Raw genomic sequence first — 24,508 nt, 5'->3', positions numbered from 1 at the left:
TCTCCTGTATTGGCAGGAAGATTCTTTATCACTGAGACAGCTGGGAAGCCCTTGTATTGCATGCGTGCTCAGTCGCTCAGTGGTGTCTGACTCTTTGTGACCCCATGAACTGCTCCTCTGTTCATGGAACTCTCCAGGCAAGAATACTGGAGTGGGTAGGCATTCTGTTCTCCAGGAATCTTCCCAATCCAGGGATCGAACCCAGATTTCCAGGCAGGAAAGATTGCAGGCAGATTCTTTACCATATAGTCACCAGGGAGGTCCTTGTATAGCTTACAGTTTAACCAAAAGATTCAGCCAAATGAAGTAAAAGGTTATCAAGAAGGAGCAGTCATATACTAGTGCAGATGCTTTGGACTACAAAAAAAACTATGTTGAATCAAACTAGTTTGAAGAATAAGGACATTTACCATCTCATATAACAATTGAAGAAATAAGGCAACCTCCAGTCAGAGCTCCCCAACCTCATCAAAAACCCAATTTCTCACTCTGTACTCTCTGAGCAGTTTTCTGAGAGACTGAGGGCCATTTAGTCAACAAGGTGGCTTTGGCAGGGGAAGAAGAAAGAACTTTTCTCTTGATGTCTCTATCTTAAGAACAAAGAAACTTTTCTAAGAAATACCCTACTAGAATTCTTCCTGGGTTTACCAAACCTTTATTATGTACATTTCTAAGCCAGTCTCTGGAAATGAAAATAAAGTTCCTGTGAGTGGTGTCTAAACAAAGCAAGGTCTAGGATCACTTCCCTTATTTCATATGGGGGATGAAGGGGGCACTCAGACAAACTCATTTTTCTTATTCAGAAAGGAAAAAGAGATTAAGTGAACCAAAATGTTAGGTAGGCAACCTAAATGTCTACCCAATGTTATGAATATTGATATATTTTAATAACTTTTGGTATTTAATCCTGTATCTTTTTAATGTGATATAGCTCAATAATAGCATCCCCACGCTACCCGCTCCCCCGCCACTTCAAAACTACAAGCATACACACAAACACAAATACCAGGACTTCAGTGCTCCTGAGTGTCTTTATACCAAAGGAATCTAAATCATAATGTACGTAGGGTAACTGAGAAGTTCAGAAGGAGACGTGATTTGCCCATAATCACATAGCCATCGAGCTGCTCGATCAGAAAAGGAGTATCACTCTGTCTTTTCAAATCCAGTTCCAAGCTCCTTTCTCAATATTGTTCACCATTGTACCTATACTACTTGGCAAGATTCTTCTGACATTTGAATCAAGTTCCCTAATCTATTTGTATTATATTTGATTGATTGCATATTCATCAAAACTAGCCACCTTATCTTTATAATCAGATAGAAATAATTGAATAACATTTCAGAATAAAATAGCTTGTTTCTAACAAGCAAGAAATAATAAGCTGTAATCTAAGAAAATATTTAAAGGGTGTTTTATTTTTAAAGAGATTAATTCACATAGTTATGTTGTTGTTAAGACAAGAACTACAAAAAAGGGAGAAAAATACAAAACAGAAATTAATATCTGTGGTATACGATAACTTCTAATAGAAAAGAGAAATTTTAATTTTATAATGTCACCTTATTTTACTAAGAGTCTTTATAACATTTCCCTTTGTTAAGCTTAAATCTAAAAAGCATAAGGTCTGCTTAGGTAACTAAGAGCCAAATATTTTGATTTTTTTCAAAACCCTAAGATACTTGTATAAGAAATGTAAAGATAGAGCCCAATTCAATGCAATTTTTCATATGATTGATCAATATAACTAGGATCTCAAACCTAGAAATGTTATATTATTAAGTCTTGTATTTTGACATGAAAAGTGAAAAAAAAAGTGAAAGTGAAGTTGCTCAGTCATGTCTGACTCTTTGCGACCTCATGGACTGTACCTGCCAGGCTCCTCCATCCATGGGATTTTCCAGGCAAGATTACTGGAGTGGGTTGCCATTTTCTTCTCCAGGGGATATTCCCAACCCAGGGATCGAACCTGGGTCTCCTGCTTTGCAGGCAAACACTTTACCATCTGAGCCACAAGGGGGCTGACATGAAAGTAACTACCAAAATGGAAAAATAAATCTTAGGCATTTGTATTAGCTTTCTAAGGCTGCTGTGAGGAAAAAAAAATATATATATATATATATATCTATATATATCTATATATATCTCATAATCCAAGTGACTGGAATAACAGAAAGTTGTTGTCTCATAGTTCTGGAAGTTGGAAGCCCAACATTAAGGTGTCTGTCGGGCCATGTTCCCTCTGAAGACACCAAGAAAAGATATGTTCCAGGGCGCTTTTCTAGTTTCTGGTAGTTCCTTGACTTATGACAGTAAAGCTCCAGGCTTCACAAGGCATTCTCCCTGTTTCCTGTCTGTGTCCATATCGCCCTCTTTAATAAGGGCACATATCAGATAGAAGCAGGGGTCCATCCTACTCCAACAGGACCTTATCTTTAACTAATTACTTCCCTGGGCTTCCCTGGTGGCTCTGACAGTAAAAGCATCTGCCCACAATGCAGGAGACCCAGGTCGGATCGCTGGGTCAGGAAAATCCCCTGGAGAAGGAAATGGCAACCCACTCCAGTACTCTTGCTTGGAAAATTCCATGGATGGAGGAGCCTTGTAGGCTACAGTCCATGGGGTCACAAAGAGTCGGACACAACTAAGCGACTTCACTTTCTTTCTTTTCTAATTACATTTCTGACCCTATTTCCAAATAAAATCACATTCTGAGGTATTGGGGGGTATGATTCAGCATATGAATTTTTGGAGGACACAGTTCAACTCATCGTAACAGCATCTTTCTAATGGAAATAAGACAAGGGTGAAGATGAATTTGTCTTCCAAGGACAGTACCCAAAGAAGTGAAAAGACACCCAAATAATGGAAGGCAATTTTTGCAAAGCATATACTTCACAAGGGACTTGCATCTAGAATATATAAACAGCTCTTACAACTAAGCAATAAAGGACAAATAATTTAACTAAAAATGGGCAAAATATCTGAATATACACTTCTCCAAAGAAGAAACACATATGGCCAATAAACACATGAAAAAGTTCAGAATTATCATCCATGAAAGAAATGCAAATACAAACCATAATAAGGTACCCCTTCATGCTATGGCTAGACATAGGCATAGGATGGCTAGAATCAAGAAGCCAGAACACATGTATACCTGTGGCAGATTCATTTTGATATTTGGCAAAACTAATACAATTATGTAAAGTTTAAAAATAAAATTAAATTAAAAAAAAAAGTACATGTTGACAAAGCTGTAGAGAAATTGGAAGCTCATACACTGTTGGTGGAAATAATGTGTTGAAAATAATAATGTGTTGAAAAATAGTCTGGTAGTTTCTCCAAAGATTAAACATGGAGTTGCTGTATGATCCAGCAATTTCACTCCTGGTTATGTACCCAGAAGAACTGAAAATTTATGCTCATACAAAAACTGGTAAATGAATGATCATAGGAAAGTGAAGTTTTCTCAGTTGTGTCTGACTCTTTGCGACCCCATGGACTGTAGTCCATGAAATTCTCCAGGCCAGAATATTGGAGTGGGTAGCCTTTCCCTGCTCCACGGGATCTTCTCTATCCACGAATTGAACCTGGGTCTCCTCACTGCAGGTGGATTCTTTACCAACTGAGCTACCAGGGAAGCCCATGGTTATAGGAGCATTATTCAAAATAGCCAAAAAGTGTGAACAACCCAAATGTCCATCAAAGAAGCCAAATACAGAACATCATATGCTGTATTATTTGATTTTTTGTTTTTAAATGTCCAGACTAGGCAAGTTTATAGAGAGAAAAAAAAATAGATTAGTTATTGCCTAAGAGTGAAGAGAGGAAGGAAGTGACTTCTAATGGGTACAGATTCCTCCTGGGGGTGATGAAAATGCTCTTAAAACTGACCATGTTGAGAATGCACAGTTCTGTAAATAAACTAAAGACCACTGCCTCTGACTGGGGCAAGTTGCTTAACCTCCCAGGGTTTCATTTTCTCCTTGCAAACTAAGGACAACTACCTTCCTCTTAAGGTTACTGTGAGGATAAGATGAATAACACACTGAAAATGCTTTCAGGCAAAGACTGGCACAAAATAAACACCAAAGAGGTATTTGCTGTTATTATTAAATGTGAATTGTGAAACTTTAATTCCATGTACATTGCGTGAAAAGATAAAAGAGTAGACTCACAAGGTATACTACAAGAGCAAACCAATTTTTCTAACACTGACATATTTTAACCTAATGATTTAAAATAACGGTGTCCTGAGAAAACCAGGTTTTTGGTGTCGAGTTGATACGTAAGCACAGCAAAGACGGTAGGCCCTACTCCAGCTGTGAAAACCAAGCACAGGCCCTACAAATCAGAGGATATAAAAAAATCTTTTTAGAGATGATCTCCTGCGGGAATTTTTGAACGGCTTACTCTTTCTAGGGAGATGTTTACACTTCTGAAGATACTGATTTTCGTTTTCCTTTATTTCTTACAGCTGTGCTGAAACAGACGTGCGCCTCTGGTTCATTCCTGTAGAATATGTCCTTCAGGTTTTTGTTTGTTTTTGACCAGGGGAAGGTCCTGCAATATTTATGCAGGAAATGACACTTGGCCGCAGTTCTTGGCTGACTCTAGGCTGACTCAGATGCCTTCTTCCTCCTGCTGGCTGACGGTTGCCTGCACAGCCTGTTATTCAGCCAGCATTGTTTGTGGGATGCCCATGGTGTGCAGAGACCAAAGAGAACTGAAAACAAAACGGGAGCTAAGGTTTTGCTTTTAAGGCTTTACAACCAGGCCCAGCACACGGGATTCATTCACAATGCATAATACATGATGCGCAATTATACAATCATATACCGGCAGGAGCCTCTGAGGCAAAATTGCCAAGTGGGCTTGTCTCTGAGTTCTCCGAGGTCTCATTTTCTATTTTCCTTCCTCACTTCTAGGTGCTGCTTCACATAGTCAATACAGCCCTCTGTTCACAGTATCCATAAATAAGTAACAGATCCTGCCCTCTCAAGCTTCCTACCCAAACAGTCCTTTCTGGGGGTACTGTTTTCATTCCAAAATCCACTCCCCCAATCCTCTTCCAGCTTGAGGGTCTTCTTTCCTTACAGACCCTTTGCCAGTTAGCTATAAAGAAATAAGTATTAATTAAAAAAAATGAAATCAAGGGACTTCCTTGGTAGTCCAGTGGTTAAGACTTTACCTTCCAATGTACGGGTTGTGGGTTTGACCCCTAGTCAGGAAGCTAAGATCACACATAACTCCCAGTGAAAAAATCAAGACATAGAACAGAAGCAATATTGTAACAAATTCAATAAAGACTTTACAACGACCCATATAAAAAAATCTTTTAAGAAGTCACACTAAAGCATGATTAATGAATTACAATTTAATATTTCAACTTTCATTAACTGAAAGGGATGAATCTGTAATTGTGGAATTATAGAAGAAGAGGCCACTAGATAAGGAGAGATGTATTTTTGGGGGAAAAAAAATCCATGAGTTTCCCTTTTTAGGCAGCACTTAGATAGATTTGGCTTTGCAAGGTCAGTAGTGAAGGTGTTATTTCTTTCCAGGTCCTCAGTGAGGTGGTGGAGCCAACACCACCTCCCTTGGACTTAAAATCCAAATACTTTGGCATCCCAGAGAAATAGTCAACTGAAAGTAGGTGAATAACATGCTTTTCCTACCTGGTAATGGCATTTCTAGAATATAGAGCAATATTTTTAAGACTGTGCTTTGATCAGTAGTATCAAAACTATTTTCTAGAAGAAGAACTGACTCATTTGAAAAGACCCTGATGCTGGATAAGATTGAAGGTGGGAGGAGAAGGGAATGACAGAGGATGAGATGGGTGGATTGTATCACTGACTCAACAGACATGAGTTTGAGTAAACTCTGGGAGTTGGTGATGGACAGGGAGGCCTGGCATGTTGCAGTCCATGGGGTCGCAAAGAGTCGGACACAACTGAGCAACTGAACTGAACTGAGAACAAGAATAAACAAATACAAACCTTTAATTGCTTCCCTGGTGGCTCAGATGGTAAAAAAAATCCAGCTGCAATACAGGAGACCCAGCCCAGGTTCAATCCCTGGGTTGGGAAGATCCCCTGGAGAAGGAAATGGCAACCCACTCCAGTATTCTTTCTTAGAGAATCCCTTGGACAAAGGAGCTTGGTGGGCTACAGTCCATGGGGTCTCAAAGAGTCCAACACGACTGAGGGACTTTCACTTTCACTTTTATTCATTGCTGCTTAAATGACCTAATTCAGTCCCTGAGCATGACTTGAATTAACTCACTCAGAACATAGGGTCTGACTCCAATGGGTTCGAACTATCTGGATCACATAGATTGTGCATACTTATTTCAGACCAGAGCTTTTCTTTAATCCTTATCAGCTGACATATCTCTACTTGTTTACCCTTTCCCAGCTAAAAAAATTCTGCTTATTCTTCTAAGATTTCTGCTTTTACTCTTTGACTCTACATCTGGAGATATGAATAGGAAGAAAATAAAATTTCATATCTGCAGCCTTATACCATGGAGACAACTATTTCTCTTTCAGAAAAAGTTCCCCCACCCCCTTTCTCCACCTCTTTCTATATTAAGTTTTTAGAGTGTTCTATTTATCCTTATTCCAACTCCAACTCAAAATAATAGAAATGAGTTAGGGTTTCCTAACTCACTGGTTTACTAGAAAGCAGTTTTTAAAAGAGAATACTGTGCTTGGAAGGAAAGTTATGACCAATCTAGATAGCATATTCAAAAGCAGAAACATTACTTTGCCAACAAAGGTCCATCTAGTCAAGGCTATGGTTTTTCCAGTAGTCATGTATGGATGTGAGAGTTGGACTGTGAAAAAAGCTGAGAGCTGAAGAACTGATGCTTTTGAACTGTGGTGTTGGAGATGACTCTTGAAAGTCCCATGGACTGCAAGGAGATCCAACCAGTCCATTCTAAAGGAGATCAGTCCTGAGTGTTCTTTGGAAGGAATGATGCTAAAGCTGAGACTGTAGTACTTTGGCCACCTCATGCGAAGAGTTGACTCATTGGAAAAGACTCTGATGCTGGGAGGGATTGGGGGCAGGAGGAGAAGGAGACGACAGAGGATGAGATGGCTGGATGGCATCACCTACTCGATGGACATGAGTCTGGGTGAACTCCGGGAGTTGGTGTTGGACAGGGAGGCCTTGCATGTTGCGATTCATGGGGTCGCAAAGAGTTGGACACGACTGAGCAACTGAACTGAACTGTGCTAAAGGGGCTCTCCAGTGGGTGCTAATGGCTAAGAATATGCCTGCCAATGCAGGAGACCCAGGTTGGATCCCATCTGGGTCAGGAAGATCCCCTGGAGGAGGAAATGGCATCCCACGCCATTATTATTGCTTGGAGAATTCCATGGATGGAGGAGCCTGGTGGGCTACAGTCCATGGGGTCTCAAAGGGCACATGTCTGAGCTTCTGAGCACATAGCAGATTGCACGGTTCTAAAACTGAGAAATAATGTCCTTCGTATCTTTTAAGTTTTTTCATAGGCAATTTGCTTTGCCTACTTTAAAATGAGGTTTGTGGTTATAATTGAGGACTGTTTGGATTTCTAGAGGGACAAGCCAGGTGGTATTAACATGGGAACTCCTTACAGAGCCATCAACCCAAGATATTGTATTGAAAACAAAAAATATGGTATAATTCAAAAGAGGAAGATATGAACTTTGAAGTGTGGGAAGTCATGTGTGTAAATACCTAAAGATGAGAATTAATGAGTCATGTACTGAGAATAGAAAACTGGTTATCCGAACTTATCCGGGAGTATGGTAGAAGAAAAGGACTTTAGGGGGAAGGAAAACAAATTAGCAAAAGATCTTGAAATTACAGTTTCGAAGTAAAGTTTGCAGAAGTGATTGAGACAGAAATGTTTTCCTATCTTGTTAAGTCTGCATTTCTCAGACTTTCTAACCATTTATTTTTAATGAATATTGGAAAATTTTCCTGATTTAAATCCTGAACAAACAGTCTGTTTATACTGCTAACTTAAGTTTGATACACGATTAGGCACCCCACAACATTATTTCTGAGAAATCGATATTACACAGTCAATACCACAAACCAATTTCCACCCTAAGGAGCCTCTCATGTAAGTGTAAGGCATTTGCATATCGGAAAAAAGTTATAATGATTTCTGGGAATATGCTAGACTAGGTACTCTGACTAACCTTGCTAAAAATAACTAAAACTGTAAAATGAAGTATATTTTTCAAACTATTTGAGTGCATTGGTCACCTGAAAAGTAGTGGAGAATAAAAAAAAGCTAAATGCAAGCAGGAAAGCTGGGTTAGCAGAAGGCTGAAGCCAATGTTAACTTTGAGGGCTAAAATTTTAGTTTTCAAGGCTTGAGAGTGGAGGGGATTGAGGTTGAAGCTAGAGCCAGCCAGGCTTATGTTCAGTTCAGTTCAGTTCAGTTCAGCTCAGTCACTCAGTCGTGTCTGACTCTTGGCGACCCCATGAACCGCAGCACGCCAGGCCTCCCTGTCCATCACCAACTCCCGGAGTTCACTCAGACTCATGTCCATCGAGTCAGTGATGCCATCCAGCCATCTCATCCTCTGTCGTCCCCTTCTCCTCCTGCCCCCAATCCCTCCCAGCATCAGTCTTTTTCATATGAGTCAACTCTTTGCATGAGGTGGCCAAAGTACTGGAGTCTCAGCTTTAGCATCATTCCTTCCAAAGAACACCCAGGACTGATCTCCTTTAGAATAGACTGGTTGGATCTCCTTGCAGTCCAAGGGACTCTCAAGAGTCTTCTCCAACACCACAGTTCAAAAGCATCAATTCTTTGGTGCTCAGCTTTTTTCACAGTCCAGCTCTCACATCCATACATGACTACTGGAAAAACCATAGCCTTGACTAGATGGACCTTTGTTGGCAAAGTAGTGTCTCTGCTTTTTAATATGCTATCTAGGTTGGTCATAACTTTTCTTCCAAGGAGTAGGCTTATGTTAGGGAACATAATAGAAAACAAAATTCAGGTGTAGGCTGTTTACAAACGACTCATATGAAACTAAAGCATACAGAAAAATTCAAACAGTGTTCAAGAAGATGCTCAAAGCAAACACAAACCAAAAGAAACCAGTGGCATAGTTATGTAAGTAGCTGGGGAAACTGTCCCTTACTGTGGAAAGTATTATTAGACACAAAAAAATTACCATTGAATACTGACAAGTAAGACCATAAGGGTAAGAAGAAAGTGAATTAAGACCCCCTTTCAGGAAAATAATTTGGTATTACCTATTAAAATATTAGATTATGTAAAATATACATATACTTCAAATCCAGCAAACCCACTTCTTTCATAATCCCTTTCACTCTTTTTTCTTTAGGACTTGGAGACATGACTGATAAGATTAAGGTTTTAGCAAGCAGACAACAGATGGCTGATTGGAAGTCTGTAAATGTGATTACATGTAGAATGAAAAATAGTGACATTGTCAAATGGAAATAAGGTCGCAATGAATTCCGATAAAGGGGTATTTTGTTGCAGAGTACAAATGTGGCCACTATAAACAATCTTATATTTCATAGACATTAATGTTTAAGAAGAAAACTAGGTCCTGTGACTATATAGAGGCTCTCCTTATTTCTTGAAATGGAATAACCCCTTTCCCTGCCAAAAAAATTTTCAAAACACAAAACAAACCTAAGAACTTCCCTCAGAAAATTAGGATCTCTCCAGGAAGTTCCTTGCCAGGCTTGCTTTTCTGCAACTTCAAATAGACCCCAGTGACATAGCAAAGAGTTAAATGCAGAAGTAGGTACATGAAGTAGGTAAAGAAATTCATATCACGGTAGTGAGTTGGACTCTGAGTGCTGAAAGACCTATTCTGTCCGACACAGACACTAAAGGGAACAAGCCATTGCTCTGGGCTCCCCTGATCTGGGAGGTTTTCACTCTGAGTAGGCTATGGAAACCACAAAATTTTCCCTGTGCCTCTGTGGGGAGTCAGGGAAGCATGGTGAAGTTGGGTCTGGTCGGTCACACCATCATTATTCGTGATATTGTATATAACCTTTTCATGACTTGTTTGTTCATTCAAGGTGAAAGTGAAAGCGAAGTTGCTCAGTCATCCAACTCTTTGTGACCCCATGGACTGTAGCCTACCAGGCTCCTCCATCCATGAGATTTTCCAGGCAAGAGTACGGGCGTGGGTTGCCATTTCCTTCTCCAGGAGATCTTCCCGACCTAGGGTGTGAACCCAGGTCTTGCACGTTGTAGGCAGACGCTTTACCCTCTGAGCCACCAGGAAAGTCCTCATTCAAGGTAAAGGAAACTAAAACTAACATTAGCCAAGCTTTAGTTTGTTTTAGGGGTCTGGCATCCACCATAAAGGTTTTGAAATACCACACTAATAAATGTGTTTCTTTTTTAAAAAAAAAACTCTTTATTCATTAAAACATCATTGGCACAGCACTTCTCATGTTCAATCTCATCAAATAATAAAATTTCCATTTTCTGTACTCAATTCTTAAGAATCAGAGAGATTAACTAAAAGGAAGAGAATTAAAAACTTGGAAACTTACGGCAGGTAAGTTATTACACAAGAGAAAGAATTTTTCTTACTAACAGCAAGATTAATGGCACAATTCAACCAAAACTCATATACATTTTACTGCTTAATTTACATGTTATTTTGGTGGAAAAAATAGTATTCTTTATTCTTTCAGTTTCTTTATGCAAAAATACACTTCTACAGGGACATCACTTAGATGTTATGCAAACCTTGTAGAGCCATGAACAGGCCAACTCTAGAGTCCAAGATGCTTGAAAGACTTCAAGAAATTATTTAAAAACAAACTTAACAAAATATGTGCTGGATCACGCCCATGTCCATCCAAAATGTATCCTGTCTCTGACTGTGGCAGTAGAGAAAGGTCTACAGACCTTTATGATATGAAATAATTTAAAAGGGATTGGATAACATCCTGCCACCCTACTCCCACCCAAATAATCCCAGCCTTCTTTGATAACCAAGATAAGCCAGTAATCTGTGTATTGATTCAAATCTTATAAGAACTTATTATACTTTATACTGACTTATACGTGGATCATGAACTTGATAAATTTACTACCTTTATTTAGAGTGACGTTTTATTTCCTAATACCTTAGTCAAACCATTAAGTCAAACAATTTCAAAGATGGAGATTTCCTTAAAATATGAAGATATGCCAAAACTGGTTTACAAAATATAGTGATACCTTTAAATATTTACATCAAACTAAGCCAAAATGTATACAAAATATATTTAAGCCAAAATAGATCCAATAGGATGATCTAACTCTGCAATTTTCAAAAGATTTATTACAAATGCAATAGGGCATGGGTTAAAGTGGGGTGATATCATCTTTCTCTCCTGTACCACTGTGACTCCAGATTTAACTTCATTTAGAGATGACCTCAGAAGTCTGCTTTCAAGGCTCTTCATGAATGTTAGGCTCAAGCCAAAAGGCCCTCCTCGCTTCTTTGATAAACCCTGATGTCTAGTTTGAAATAACCTGAGATTTGGCAATAAGTATGTTTTCCTGGCACCCCACTCCAGTACTCTTGCCTAGAAAATCCCATGGACGGAGGAGCCTGGTGGGCTGCAGTCCATAGGGTCGCTAGAGTTGGACACAACTGAGCGACTTCACTTTCACTTTTCACTTTTATACATTAGAGAAGGAAATGGCAACCCACTCCAGTGTTCTTGCCTGGAGAATCCCAGGGATGGCGGAGCCTGGTGGGCTGCCGTCTATGGGGTCGCACAGAGTCGGACACGACTGAAGCGACTTAGCAGCAGTAGCAGCAGCATGTTTTCCTGATCCATATGCTTCATACTTTGATTGAGATTTTACATGAATGATAAAAAATAAATAAACTATTCATGCTGAGCTGAGAAAGCAGAAAGGTGAGGAGATGGAAAGATGTGAAAGAAAGATTTTTTTTTTTTTTTTTTGCAGACTGGTTATGTTTCCTTGGAAGTAACCTGGTTGGGAAAACTCCAGGATACTATGCAAGGCTTAAAAAGCATCAAAGAAGCAAAATAGTAGTTGCCTAAAGTGGGGCAGTGTAGACAGTCTGTGTTGCGGCAGCTATTTCTATATATATCTCCACATATCTCCATTATTCAGGAGGTTTACTTTAAAATAGGCTACTGGGGCTCCACCCCAGCATCATATGTCTGTCAGCTAGAAGTGATAGCTGAGCACAGGCAGCTGTGTAGACTGACTTCTTGAGGCTCTTTACAGGTTAAACTATCTGGAACACTGGCTCTGCACACTTCCCACAAACACAGCATCTGATGTGCTGTTTCTATTGACCATTTAAATACTAGTCAGTAGCCATTTCCTCAGGGTGGGAAGGTTCTTCTCCAGCCACTTTATATTTTTGGATATGGTTTCCAGAATAATTTGAAATATATCTAGGTGTGATCCTTGGGCCTTAAGAGATTCAAAGAACAGTTCCACCTGAAAAAAAAAAAAAAAAGCCAGAAAAGAATTACTGATATGGTTCATAAAACATTTTATCTTTCAAAGGATTTCAAAACAGCTTGCAGATTATACAAACACAGGTGCAAGCATTTCTCTGACGACTTCTAAAAAAGTTATTTTCTTCATCTCTTTTGGGGGCATAATTATGTCACTTTATCTTCAAACAATAGGTAAAGTAAGACAGGAATGACAAATCTTACAAGTAAGCACACTGTAGGTAAAAAAAGGTAAGAGATTGAGTCAAGTTCATAAAGTAAGCAGTGATCTGGGATTTAAGTTCTGAATTTGCTTTAAAAGTAAATAAATTTATTGTGGAAAGGCAATGTATAACACAAGAATGCTTTTTAAAAAGAGGTTAGTAGAACTACCATAAAGAGCAATATTGTTAAAAAGACCTTCAAGCACTCTTTCAAACTTCAATATAATCACTCAAGTGATGATACAATGCAAACTAAATACAAAAGGACTCGTCCCTCAAGTGTAATTTTTATTTTGAATGCTATGAACATTAATTCTGTCTCTTCCATTTGCTTTCTAGGTGACATTGGACAAACAGCTTATTTTCTTTTAATAAAACAACAACTTAAAACCAGATTGCATCTAAATTTACTTTCAATTCTATAACTTGAACATTTATTTTTAAATTGTTGGCAATAGAGAGTCACAAACCTCCTGCAACTCATCCTTGGAAGAAAAATGAGATGTTGTACCAGAGATGATCATTCTTATGGGGAATGAGCCCAACTCAAATCTGAAAATAAAAGGAATTTCATAGATGTAAGTAATAGGAACAATGACCTTATGTTTATAACACGTTATATATATTTAAACTATGTAACATTGGTAACTATATGATAAGCCTGTACGTTACAATGGATACTATCAATTACCACAAGAATAGCTCATATGCATCTGGGAAAATCTGAAAGCTATGAAATTTATCAAATTTGACCATAAGATTAAAATTTAGATAAAGCTTTTATAGGAAACATGATGAATGTTTATGTTTAAATTTAAGTTCATATTTAAAGCAGCACCCTACAAGTTTTGATTATGCATTCCATCAACAAAATTTTTTGACCAAGAGTTTCCCAATGTGCATATTTTGATTTATGAATTATATGTATACACTAACTTAAAGGTAAAAAGGAAAACATAAGATAAGAATAAGATAAGAGCATGAGATAAGAAATGATACATGTAGTAATATTTTCTTCTTGCGCTCTAAGGCATTGTCTTGCAAACTTCCCCAACTCATTTTGGACATCACTGTGTTTAAACATCGTATTTATTGGGGCATTGTTGGTGGAACTCTTTTTCAAAGCCACAGATGGCATTCTTTACCCCTTCTATGTCTATTCTCTACGTCTTACATAGAGAATCTGGCCACAGGTCTAAGGGGTTCATGCTGTAAAGCAGAGCACAGATACATCTCAGACATGCTGCCAAGTCTGGGCTCTGTACACACTCGGAGAGGAGAATAATTTCCAGTTACAAAATAAATCTACAGCATTGCAGAGAAATATGATCATCCAGGAGGGAACGGAGAGTCACGCAAACAACAAAACCAATGGTTCCAGTAGGGTGTTTAAGGAAAGTGATTTTTGTTTTGTTTTAAAAAAACAGTTTCTAACTAATTTGGTCTCATGTGGATGTTAACCCCTTTAAGGTCTGGAAGGGGTAGAAATGTGCTTTTTGCTCACAAAAAGCTATCGGTAAGAACTCTGAGTCCTTTATGACTAAGAAATGAGAGGGATGAGGGACTGAGGATGACTGGCATCAGACATGCTAAATGACACAAAAATAAGCAAATTGCACAGCTCCTTCATTTAGGGTACTTTCCATAGAGTTAATAAGTGATATTTTGGATTTGGATGAGGAATGGTTGAGCACCTTCGCAGGGGGTCTATTGTGAGAGAAAGCCATGCCATCCTGTACATTCCGAGGAAATCTAATCATTGTTGCTTTTGTTCTGGGACTATCTTAGGGCCAGGAGCATATTGCAGTGAGCTATAGTTCTCCCAAAAGTTGAAACCCCAGAGAAGACTCATAACCTATCCAGTTTTGGAGGGGAGCTTCCCAGGTACTTCTGATTAATTTCTTCTACTGCCTCCAAGCTCTCCACTGTATCACCTCTCCAAGGGAACTGGAGGTAGGGATTAGTTCTCTTCAAAATTTCTGAAGTTTTTTTTCCCCCAGAACAAAACTATATCAATAAAGTAAATGAAATAGTTTGCTGTACCATATATGGCTTCATTGCATTCTTCTGGGCTAGGGAGAGAGCCAGAAGGGAAAAGGGGATGGGGTTGATGACCGGATTTAACTCAGCTATTACTTGTTCCCAGCAATTCTTCACGGCCTGAGATGAGTAACAGAAATCTGTTTCCCATCCCCTTCTTTTCATTCCTCTCCCTTATACCTGGACAGCGGGCTAGTGAGTTTTAAAATCAATACACTTCATCAAACCATTTGAGTAAAAATAGTATCATTCATATGCTTTAGGGAACATCTGATTACACTTGGTTTTAGGCAACTGAAGTATCTGGGTGGAAGAATACACATTATGAAAGTCACTCAGTTGTGCCCGACTCTTAGTGACCCCGTGGACTATACAGCCCATGGAATTCTCCAGGTCAGAGCACTGGACTGGGTAGCCTTTCCCTTCTCCAGGGCATTTTCCCAACTCAGAGATTGAGCCCAGGTCTCCCGCATCGCAGGTGGATTTTTTACCAGCTGAGCCACCAGGGAAGCCCAAGAATACTGGAGTGGGTAGCCTATCCCTTCTCCAGCGTATCTTCCCGACCCAGGAATTGAGCCTGGGTCTCTGCATTGCAGGCGGATTCTTGACCAACTGAGCTATTAGGATATAAACAAATACCAACTTTTTAAGGAGATGGGTCCAGTTTTCTTTTACAAAGTTCCAGGCTAGTTGCTGCCCCTTGGGATTTCTGGCAGTCGTAAAAAGAAGAGTTGCCAAGTCCTGTGTCTTGATAACCTTTCCTTCCATTCCTAGTTCAATTAACCTGAAGAAACAAAGATCACTTAATTTTTCACGGCATGTGATCTGTAATGGAAATTAACTCAGGCTATCAGTATATTAAAAGCATCAGAGAGAAAGAGGCACAATGAAAGTGTAATATACCCAAAACAGTAATAAACTCTCTACTGGCTAACATTTTTTAATATTCCAGTTAAACGTTTACATTTCTCTAGAAGTAATTTTATCCACTTATTATTTCAGTAAACTTCAATTAGCATCTTATACACAAAAATGTATTTTTCAATAATAATAATTTACCTCCAAGGTTCTGACACTAAAACATAGCTATTTGCTTAGTATCAATCACATGATTAAGGAACATCTGTTTTCACTATGTGCATTTTGTCAATACACGGTTTTTGGAAAAAATTCAAAATGGTTCAAATCCTGAGTTAGTTATTATTATATGCCTTTGAAATTGATGGCTGAATTTTAGTAACTTTCCTGAATATGTGTAAGTTCACTTTTAACAACTTAAATTCACTTACTTCATTAACTTTTCCTGATGTTTGCTGGTTGACAATGCATACAGAATTTTGTTTTTTTCAGCCCCTGACAATGACAGTTCATATTGCTCCAAAAGGTAATTCCATCCTGCTGTTGTTTGAGCCCCCACGGAATACACGATCGTTAAAACATCTGTTGGGATACTGTAATATTAAGCACAAAAGTGAAAAAAAGTTCTACGAAAGAAAAAATTAGTTTTTCTTATTATGATTTTAAATTCTAAAACAGAATCACCTTTGAGTTATTTCCTGTTGTTCAGTCACTAAGCTGTGTCTGACTCTTTGCGACCCAATGGACTGCAGCACACCAGGCTTCCCTGTCCTTCTCAATCTCCCTGAGTTTGCTCAAACTCATGTCCATTGATTCAGAGATGACATACAACCATCTCATCCTCTGTTGTCCCCTTCTCCTCCACCCTCCGTCTTTCCCAGCATCAAGGTCTTTTCTAGTGAGTCAGCTTTTTGCATCAGGTGGACAAAGTATTGGAGCTTCAGCTTCAGCATCAGTCCTTCCAATGAATATCCAGGGTTGATTTCCTTTAGAATTGACTGGTTTGATCTTCTTGCTGTCCAGGGGACTCTTAAGTGTTCTCCAACACCACAATTCAAAAGCATCAATTCTTTGTTGTCCAGCCTTCTTTATGGAAGATTTTATGTACTGTTACTTTGCAAACTATTCGTGTTTTTTCCTACTGATAATAAAATGTTTAAAGAATAAAAATCATAAAAATTTAAACTACATGGAGAATCTTCATGAGAAGATGAAACAAATAAAAGATGTGATTTCTGAAATATAAATGCACTGGTTTATATAGAATTCTGTCAATAAATTGCATGTATTGGTACTATATGATTTTTTTTTAATTATTACTTGTTGCTTTAATGTCGCATTAGGAATATTTTCTAGTAGGCCTGTTTGAGAGCTATCTGACTCTCTAGGTGTAAAAAATTGTAATTTAGCACAGTTGTTTAGAGTTCAGTCATTTATATTATAATTCTGTAAAATGATAACATGCAATATTATTATTTTATGTCCCCCTAAAGAAGGCACCATGGTTTTCAAGTTTTATTGTCCTAAAGGATACTAACTAGTCTTTATTTTAATTTAGTTATGATTTTTAATTCCAAATATAATTGATCAGTAATAGCCAATATCCATATTGATGGCTTGGAAAAGTACAGTACAGAGAAGCAGGGTTGGGACAGGAAATTTGCATTTATCATACAGGGTCCATAACATTGTACTAGTCTCTATACAACTTACTTAACTGCCAAAGTTACCCAGTGAGATGTAAAAGTTACCTTAATTTTTAAAAGTGGAAGTAAAGTTGAGAAAGTTGAAGTAACTTGCGCTGAGGTGACATATTAGCCTTTTTTGAGATGGGATTTAGACATATGATTCTAAAACTGTACTATTTCCACTGTACTATATGTACATAAATATCCCAAGAGCTTTTGAATCATAAAACAAAAAGCAACCAAATTATAATCCACATTATTTTTATTTTAGTGTATTTTACTAAAGGAAATCAGTCCTGGGTGTTCATTGGAAGGACTGATGTTGAAGCTGAAATTCCGATATTTTGGCCACCTGATGTGAAGAGCTGACTCATTTGAAAAGATCCTGATGCTGGGAAAGATTGAAGGCAGAAGGAGACAGGGACGACAGAGGATGAGATGGTTGGATGGCATCACCGACTCAATGGACATGAGTTTGGGTAAACTCCAGGAGTTAGTGATGGACAGGGAGGCCTGGCGTGCTGTGGTTCATGGGGTTGTAAAGAGTCGGACATGACTGAGCAATTGAACTGAATTGAACTGTACAAATTTACAAAAATTGGTAACAAATGAATCGTGAGTCCCTTGAAGGTAGGACACCTAGCTGTTTCTCTCACCAGCTTATTCTTAGCACTAACTGCGGCGCCTAGCACAAAATCAGCAGGCAAAGCATTATATTCTGAATTCATGAATAAAGGAAGTAATCTCTCTAAAGGATTAATACTGATGGTCTTAAACTTTAAAAAAATAAACCTACAATATTTGATTATGTAGTCTTGATTACAAGCTTAAATGAGATTTTCCTAGAATGTTTTCATAGTATAGCATCCTATACTATAGGATGTTGAACCATCATATCTACTGGACTTGAGTGACTTCAGGTAAGATCATTCTTCTTGTAAGTAGCATAAAGACAGAATATAATCTGACGTGCTATAGGGCAGCAGAATGTTTATATTTTAGCCTCATTCATACAGTTTATTTAAACATGAACAAAAAGAAGAAAAAAATACAGCTAAAAGATTTTTTTTCTGAAACTGATTTTAGGCCTAAATCCTAAAGACTGAAAAAGTCCAAAAAGAAGAAAGCAAATTACTTTTTTAAAAAATAAGAAGTCAAGAAAAGATTTCAAAAAGCTCATGGAGATTTAGTTACATGGAGACAAATTGTGATAGCATTTCATAACAATTTGGGAGAGGAAAAATTGACACTATTGCTTTACCTGCTACTAAAGCTGTGCATTTTTTTTTCTATTCTAAAAAATGAATTTTCCTTATTTCACATACAGATTTGATTTCTCAAAACATCCAGCTTGAAATTCAGAGTTTTAATAGCAACAATATAAAATCATGTGTTGGACAGAAATTAAGGCTTACATTGAAAAGATTGTGGGGCCTTTTAATACTATGGGTTGCAGCTGCTAGACTGAACTGCAACAGAATCGATTTGATCACTGGGCATTTACCTGATTACAACAACCACTGGAATCAACTTTGCCACCTTACACATCCTTTAGATGGCCCAAATCATGTTTCCTATCAAAGCTGAAACTTGAGGCTAAGACGGTGGTATGTGGTGCGTGTGGTATGGTATTGGTTAATGAGGAAGTAAATACATTGAACAAAGCTCCCTCCCCACCACCTCGTTTTTTGTTGCATCAATTGATCATTGGCGTTTCGATTGCATGCACATTTCACATTGCTTTTTATCTTTAAAAGGCATTACTCTTGGCAGCCGGGCACCACTCTAGTCTACCCCACTTTCACCCGCTGGCTGTCTTTCTGAAACCATGCTAATGTTTATTAGCTTTTCCCTGCAGGGAACTAAACCTCACTTCCCACAAAAATCTATTGAGCACTTACTATGTGGGAGCATGAGACAAGGGTATGTAATTCCCAGCATGGTTTTTTTTTTTTTTTTCCTATCCTCACTAAAAGGTTTTAGATTTAATGTCTCGCATGATCAAAGACTTTTACATCAAAGTGAAAGGAACAAAGAACAGAAGTCCAGATTTACTTTAATTTTCCACTGGATTCCATCCACTGAGAGAAGAGTTCAGTTGCCTTCTGGATGCAAGGAGCATGGTTCAGGTAACAGGCCAGCTTCAAGACAGTGGAGCGAAGTATTCTGTCCCAGACAGAGCCCTCATCAAGCCAGCTTTGCGTGTCAATCACTGGCTTAAAATACTGGAGAAGGTAATGCTGCAGAAAGCATAGGATGGTTTACAGAGAGGCTAAATTTAGTTCTTAACACAGCCCTCACTCACCCATCTAATGGGTTCAACTCTAAACAGTCTGCATGAACATTTCCCAAAGCATGGAACTACTAATTGCTACATTTTGCTTCTTTTTCTGGTGTGTGGTCTCCACCCACCACAGTTCCTTTCTCCATTAGAAGTACAATTTTATTTCTTATCTGAGAGGGGACTATCAATTGATGTAAGATAAAATCCCCTTAGGAGGGATGCTTTGCTTATGACCTTGGTACCCAGCTCTTAGGGTGATGGTGACAAAGACCAGGGGATAACCAACCATTAGATACTTAAGTGGTGACTGTGCTCCCAGGCGATTTCCTTAGATTCGCCAAGCTTTAACCCCAAGAGTTCACACAAAATAGAACAAGTCTCACTGATCATCCAGCTGCCGTGTCTTTTACTTACTGAACCTTCTGAAAGGAATACAAACCTTGAGATTTTCAGTGACATCTGAAATGTTCCTTCTTTCCACCATGCGGTAAAACAATTCTAGGTATTCCAGACCTTTGAGAAGCGCGGGAATGCTTGTTTCATGTTGGAGGTAGCGAGTCAGGTCAAGGGCTTTGTCTAGGGTCAGCCTTCCTGCGCTGAGGTATGAAACAGATGTCGGAGGTTTGTGCATATCTTACAGCTCTCAATATTTTAAGTAGTAAGGCAAATATGAGACAGAGACCAGTAACAGAAGCAGCTCATTATAATTCAAACCATTTGGTTTAAATCCTAGCTCTCCCACTGATGTGGGCAAATTAACCTCTGAGCTTCACCTGCTTCCTCTATATAATGGGAATAATGTTAGTATCTACTTTAAATCTCTGTTGTGAGGACTAAATGATTTAATATAGGTAAAGTGCTTAGAATAATTTCCTAAACATAAATAAGAGTTTTCTAAATGAAATAAACAGCTAATATTAATATCTAGTAACAAATAATATCAAACTTTTCATGTATTTGTCATTCTCTAATTGCTTAATTTGTGGTTTTGAATTGTTCCTCCACGTGTATTTGGAAATTTTGAGGACAGGTGCCATATCTTTTTTTTTTTTTTTTGTCGTCCCTTCCTAGAACCTAACAGAGAAGCCACAGTTATTCTGAGTAGGACAAAACAAGGATTTTCTTTGTTTTTAAAGAATCTATTTAGATTCTAAAGTGATATGTCTTCTTTATATTTTCCTTTAATGCAAACAAACAACAAAACTATTATTCTGAGGACTAAAACTTCAGTGTGTCTTTTATAGAGGAAGTAAGTTATTATATTGTCAGCTTCATAACGTGGTTGCTCACTCATGTTTCTGAGAAGACCTGTGTCCCTGCAGCATCTATAACCTATTCTTGCCAGCATCCAACTCCCATATTAAGCATAATAGTTTGATATGGAAACAGATTCCAGAACAAAGATACCTGTGTTGAATTTTCCCTTTGGGATTTTTAAAATTTTAAATGCTCATCTGAAATGAGGGAACTGAAACCAGAAAGAAGTGGCATCAAAAAGAACCAACTTTTGTTGTGACTGTACTCTTCTCAGTCACAATGACATAGAGCTTTAAAACAGACCCACAGTAGATTTTCTAAAAATTTCATCTGACGACAGAGGGCCGGACCATATGCACTATGATTTTATAGTCTGCTGTATTTTTAAAAATACAAATCCACAAAATGTCACTATTCCTTCCACATGTGCAAGTGTCATAATATGTGGTACGCTAGCTAAGTATAAATATAGCCACAACCTTTACAATTTTAAATGTTAAATCTAGTACACAATCCATTCATTACATTGCTCACACTGGGGAAATCAATATGAAACTGGTAGAGAAATTAAGGAGGAATTGACTGCTTATGTTTAGACTTGCCTGGAAAAACAAGCTGTTTTCTTCTATCTACCATCAACAGAAGAATATATAGAATAAATCAGGTCACAAGGTCACCAACAGAAAAAATATTAAGGATCAGGTGGAGTATTATGCATTGGAAACATTTCCTATTCTGAGAATTACTGAAAAGTACTCATTTTATTCAGTGTGACATATTATTTCTTTACCGGTACTATATACTCTACTTAGAGGATAAGCAACAGGACAAAACTAGGTATTATATTCTAGGGTCAAAATTCTGAAAAGAATGTTTAACACATAAGACTACTTTATATTAATCTTTTTTTCTTTTTGGCCCAGCCTGGCTGCGACGGACCATGCAGAAGCGTGGCGAGAGGAGCTACCCCACACCCGAGGTCAGGGGCGGTGGCCGGGAGGAACTACCCCATGTCCAAGGAGCCATGGCTGCACCGGTGCAGGAGGGCTGAGAGGAACTGCTCCATGTTCAAGGTCAGGAGGGGCGGCTGTGAGGAGATACCCCTCGTCCAAGGTAAGGAGCAGCCGCTGCGCTTTGCTGGAGCAGCCGTGAAGAGATACCCCTCTTCCAAGGTAAAGAGCAGCGGCTGTGCTTTGCTGGAGCAGCCATGAAGAGATACCCCTCGTCCAAGGTAAGGAGCAGCCCCTGCGATTTTCTGGAGCAGCCATGAAGAGATACCCTATGTCCAAGGTAAGAGAAACCCAAGTAAGATCCAAGGTGTTGCGAGAGGGCATCAGAGGGCAGACACACTGAAACCATAATCACAGAAAACTAGTCAATCTGATCACATGGACCACAGCCTTGTCTAACTCAGTGAAACTAAGCCATGCCCTGTGGGGCCACCCAAGATGGGTGGGTCATGGTGGAGAGGTCTGACAGAATGTGGTCCACTGGAGAAGGAAATGGCAAAACACTTCAGTATTCTTGCTTTGAGAACCCCATGAACAGTATGAAAAGGCAAAATGATAGGATACTGAAAGAGGAATGCCCCAGGTTGTTAGGTGCCCAATATGCTACTGGAGATCAGTGGAGAAATAATTCCAGAAAGAATGAAGGGATGGAGCCAAACCAAAAACAATACCCAGCTGTGGATGTGACTGGTGATAGAAGCAAGGTCCAATGCTGTAAAGAGCAATATTGCATAGGAACCTGGAATGTCAGGTCCATGAATCAAGGCAAATTGGAAGTGGTCAAACAGGAGATGGCAAGAGTCAACGTCGACATTCTAGGAATCAGGGAACTAAAATGGACTGGAATGGGTGAATTTAACTCAGATGACCATTATGTCTACTACTGTGGGCAGGAATCCCTTAGAAGAAATGGGGTAGCCATCGTGGTCAACAAAAGAGTCCGAAATGCAGTACTTGGATGCAATCTCAAAAACGACAGAATGATCTCTGTTCGTTTCCAAGGCAAACCACTCAATATCACAGTAATCCAAGCCTATGCCCCAACCAGTAACGCTGAAGAAGCTGAAGTTGAACGGTTCTATGAAGACCTATAAGACCTTTTAGAACTAACACCCAAAAAAGATGTCCTTTTCATTACAGGGGTCTGGAATGCAAAAGTAGGAAGTCAAGAAACACCTGGAGTAACAGGCAAATTTGGCCTTGGAGTATGGAATGAATCAGGGCAAAGGCTGATAGAGTTTTGCCAAGAGAACGCACTGGTCATAGCAAACACCTTCTTCCAACAACACAAGAGAAGACTCTATACATGGACATCACCAGATGGTCAACACCGAAATCAGATTGATTATATTCTTTGCAGCCAAAGATGGAGAAGCTCTATACAGTCAGCAAAAACAAGACCGGGAGCTGACTATAGCTCAGATCATGAACTCCTTATTACCAAATTCAGACTTAAATTGAAGAAAGTAGGGAAAACCACTAGACCATTCAGGTATGACCTAAATCAAATCCCTTATGATTATACAGTGGAAGTGAGAAATAGATTTAAGGGCCTAGATCTGATAGATACAGTGCCTGATGAACTATGGAATGAGGTTCATGACATTGTGCAGGAGACAGGGATCCAGACCATCCCCATGGAAAAGAAATGCAAAAAAGCAAACTGGCTGTCTGGGGAGGCCTTACAAATAGCTGTGAAAAGAAGAGAAGCGAAAAGCAAAGGAGAAAAGGAAAGATATAAGCATCTGAATGTAGAGTTCCAAAGAATAGCCAGGAGAGATGAGAAAGTCTTCCTCAGCGATCAATGCAAAGAAATAGAGGAAAAGAACAGAATGGGAAAGACTAGAGATCTCTTCAAGAAAATTAGAGATACCAAGGGGACATTTCATGCAAAGAAGGGCTTGATAAAGGACAGAAATGGTATGGACCTAACAGAAAGTGAAATCAAGTGAAGTCACTCAGTCGAGTCCGACTCTTTGTGACCCCATGGACTGTAACCTACCAGGCTCCTCAGTCCATGGGATTTTCCAGGCATGAACACTGGAGTGGGTTGCCATTTCCTTCTCCAGCGGATCTTTCTGACCCAGGGATTGAACCCAGGTCTCCTGCATTGTAGGCAGATGCTTTATTGTCTGAGCTACCAGGGAAGCTGGACCTAACAGAAGCAGAAGATATTAAGAAGAGGTGGCAAGAATACACAGAAGAACTGTACAAAAAAGAGCTTCACGACCCAGATAATCACGATGGTGTGATCACTCACCTAGAGCCAGACATCCTGGAATGGGAAGTCAAGTGGGCCTTAGAAAGCATCACTACGAACAAAGCTAATGGAGGTGATGGAATTCCAGTTGAGCTATTCCAAATCCTGGAAGATGATGCTGTGAAAATGCTGCACTCAGTATGCCAGCAAATTTGGAAAACTAAGCAGTGGCCACAGGACTGGAAAAGGTCAGTTTTCATTCCTATTCCAAAGAAAGGCAATGCCAAAGAATGCTCAAACTACCGCACAATTGCACTCATCTCACACGCTAGTAAAGTAAAGCTCATAATTCTCCAAGCCAGGCTTCAGCAATACGTGAACCGTGAACTTCCAGATGTTCAAGCTGGTTTATGAAAAGGCAGAGGAACCAGAGATCAAATTGCCAACATCCAATGGA

General features: G+C 39.0%; 1 protein-coding gene across 2 annotated transcripts in view; it reads right to left on the bottom strand.

Moving 5' to 3' along the window:
• Positions 1-10,404: 10,404 nt before the first annotated feature.
• The window catches only part of ERAP2 (endoplasmic reticulum aminopeptidase 2), a 52,692-nt gene continuing 38,588 nt past the window's right edge, over positions 10,405-24,508 (bottom strand). For both annotated transcript variants that reach the window (XM_061424455.1, XM_061424454.1), the window contains exons 14-19: positions 20,024-20,180; positions 19,356-19,540; positions 16,044-16,205; positions 15,398-15,538; positions 13,185-13,266; positions 10,405-12,491 (exon numbers count right to left, since the gene is read on the bottom strand). In XM_061424455.1, coding sequence (XP_061280439.1) covers positions 12,348-12,491; positions 13,185-13,266; positions 15,398-15,538; positions 16,044-16,205; positions 19,356-19,540; positions 20,024-20,180 — 871 coding nt within the window. In that variant the 3' untranslated portion in view covers positions 10,405-12,347. The remainder of the gene's footprint in view (positions 12,492-13,184; positions 13,267-15,397; positions 15,539-16,043; positions 16,206-19,355; positions 19,541-20,023; positions 20,181-24,508) is intronic.

Source organism: Bos javanicus, chromosome 7 (genome assembly GCF_032452875.1).
Source record: "Bos javanicus breed banteng chromosome 7, ARS-OSU_banteng_1.0, whole genome shotgun sequence".
NCBI classification, from domain to species: domain Eukaryota; kingdom Metazoa; phylum Chordata; class Mammalia; order Artiodactyla; family Bovidae; genus Bos; species Bos javanicus.
This window is presented reverse-complemented; position numbering and strand designations above follow the sequence as displayed.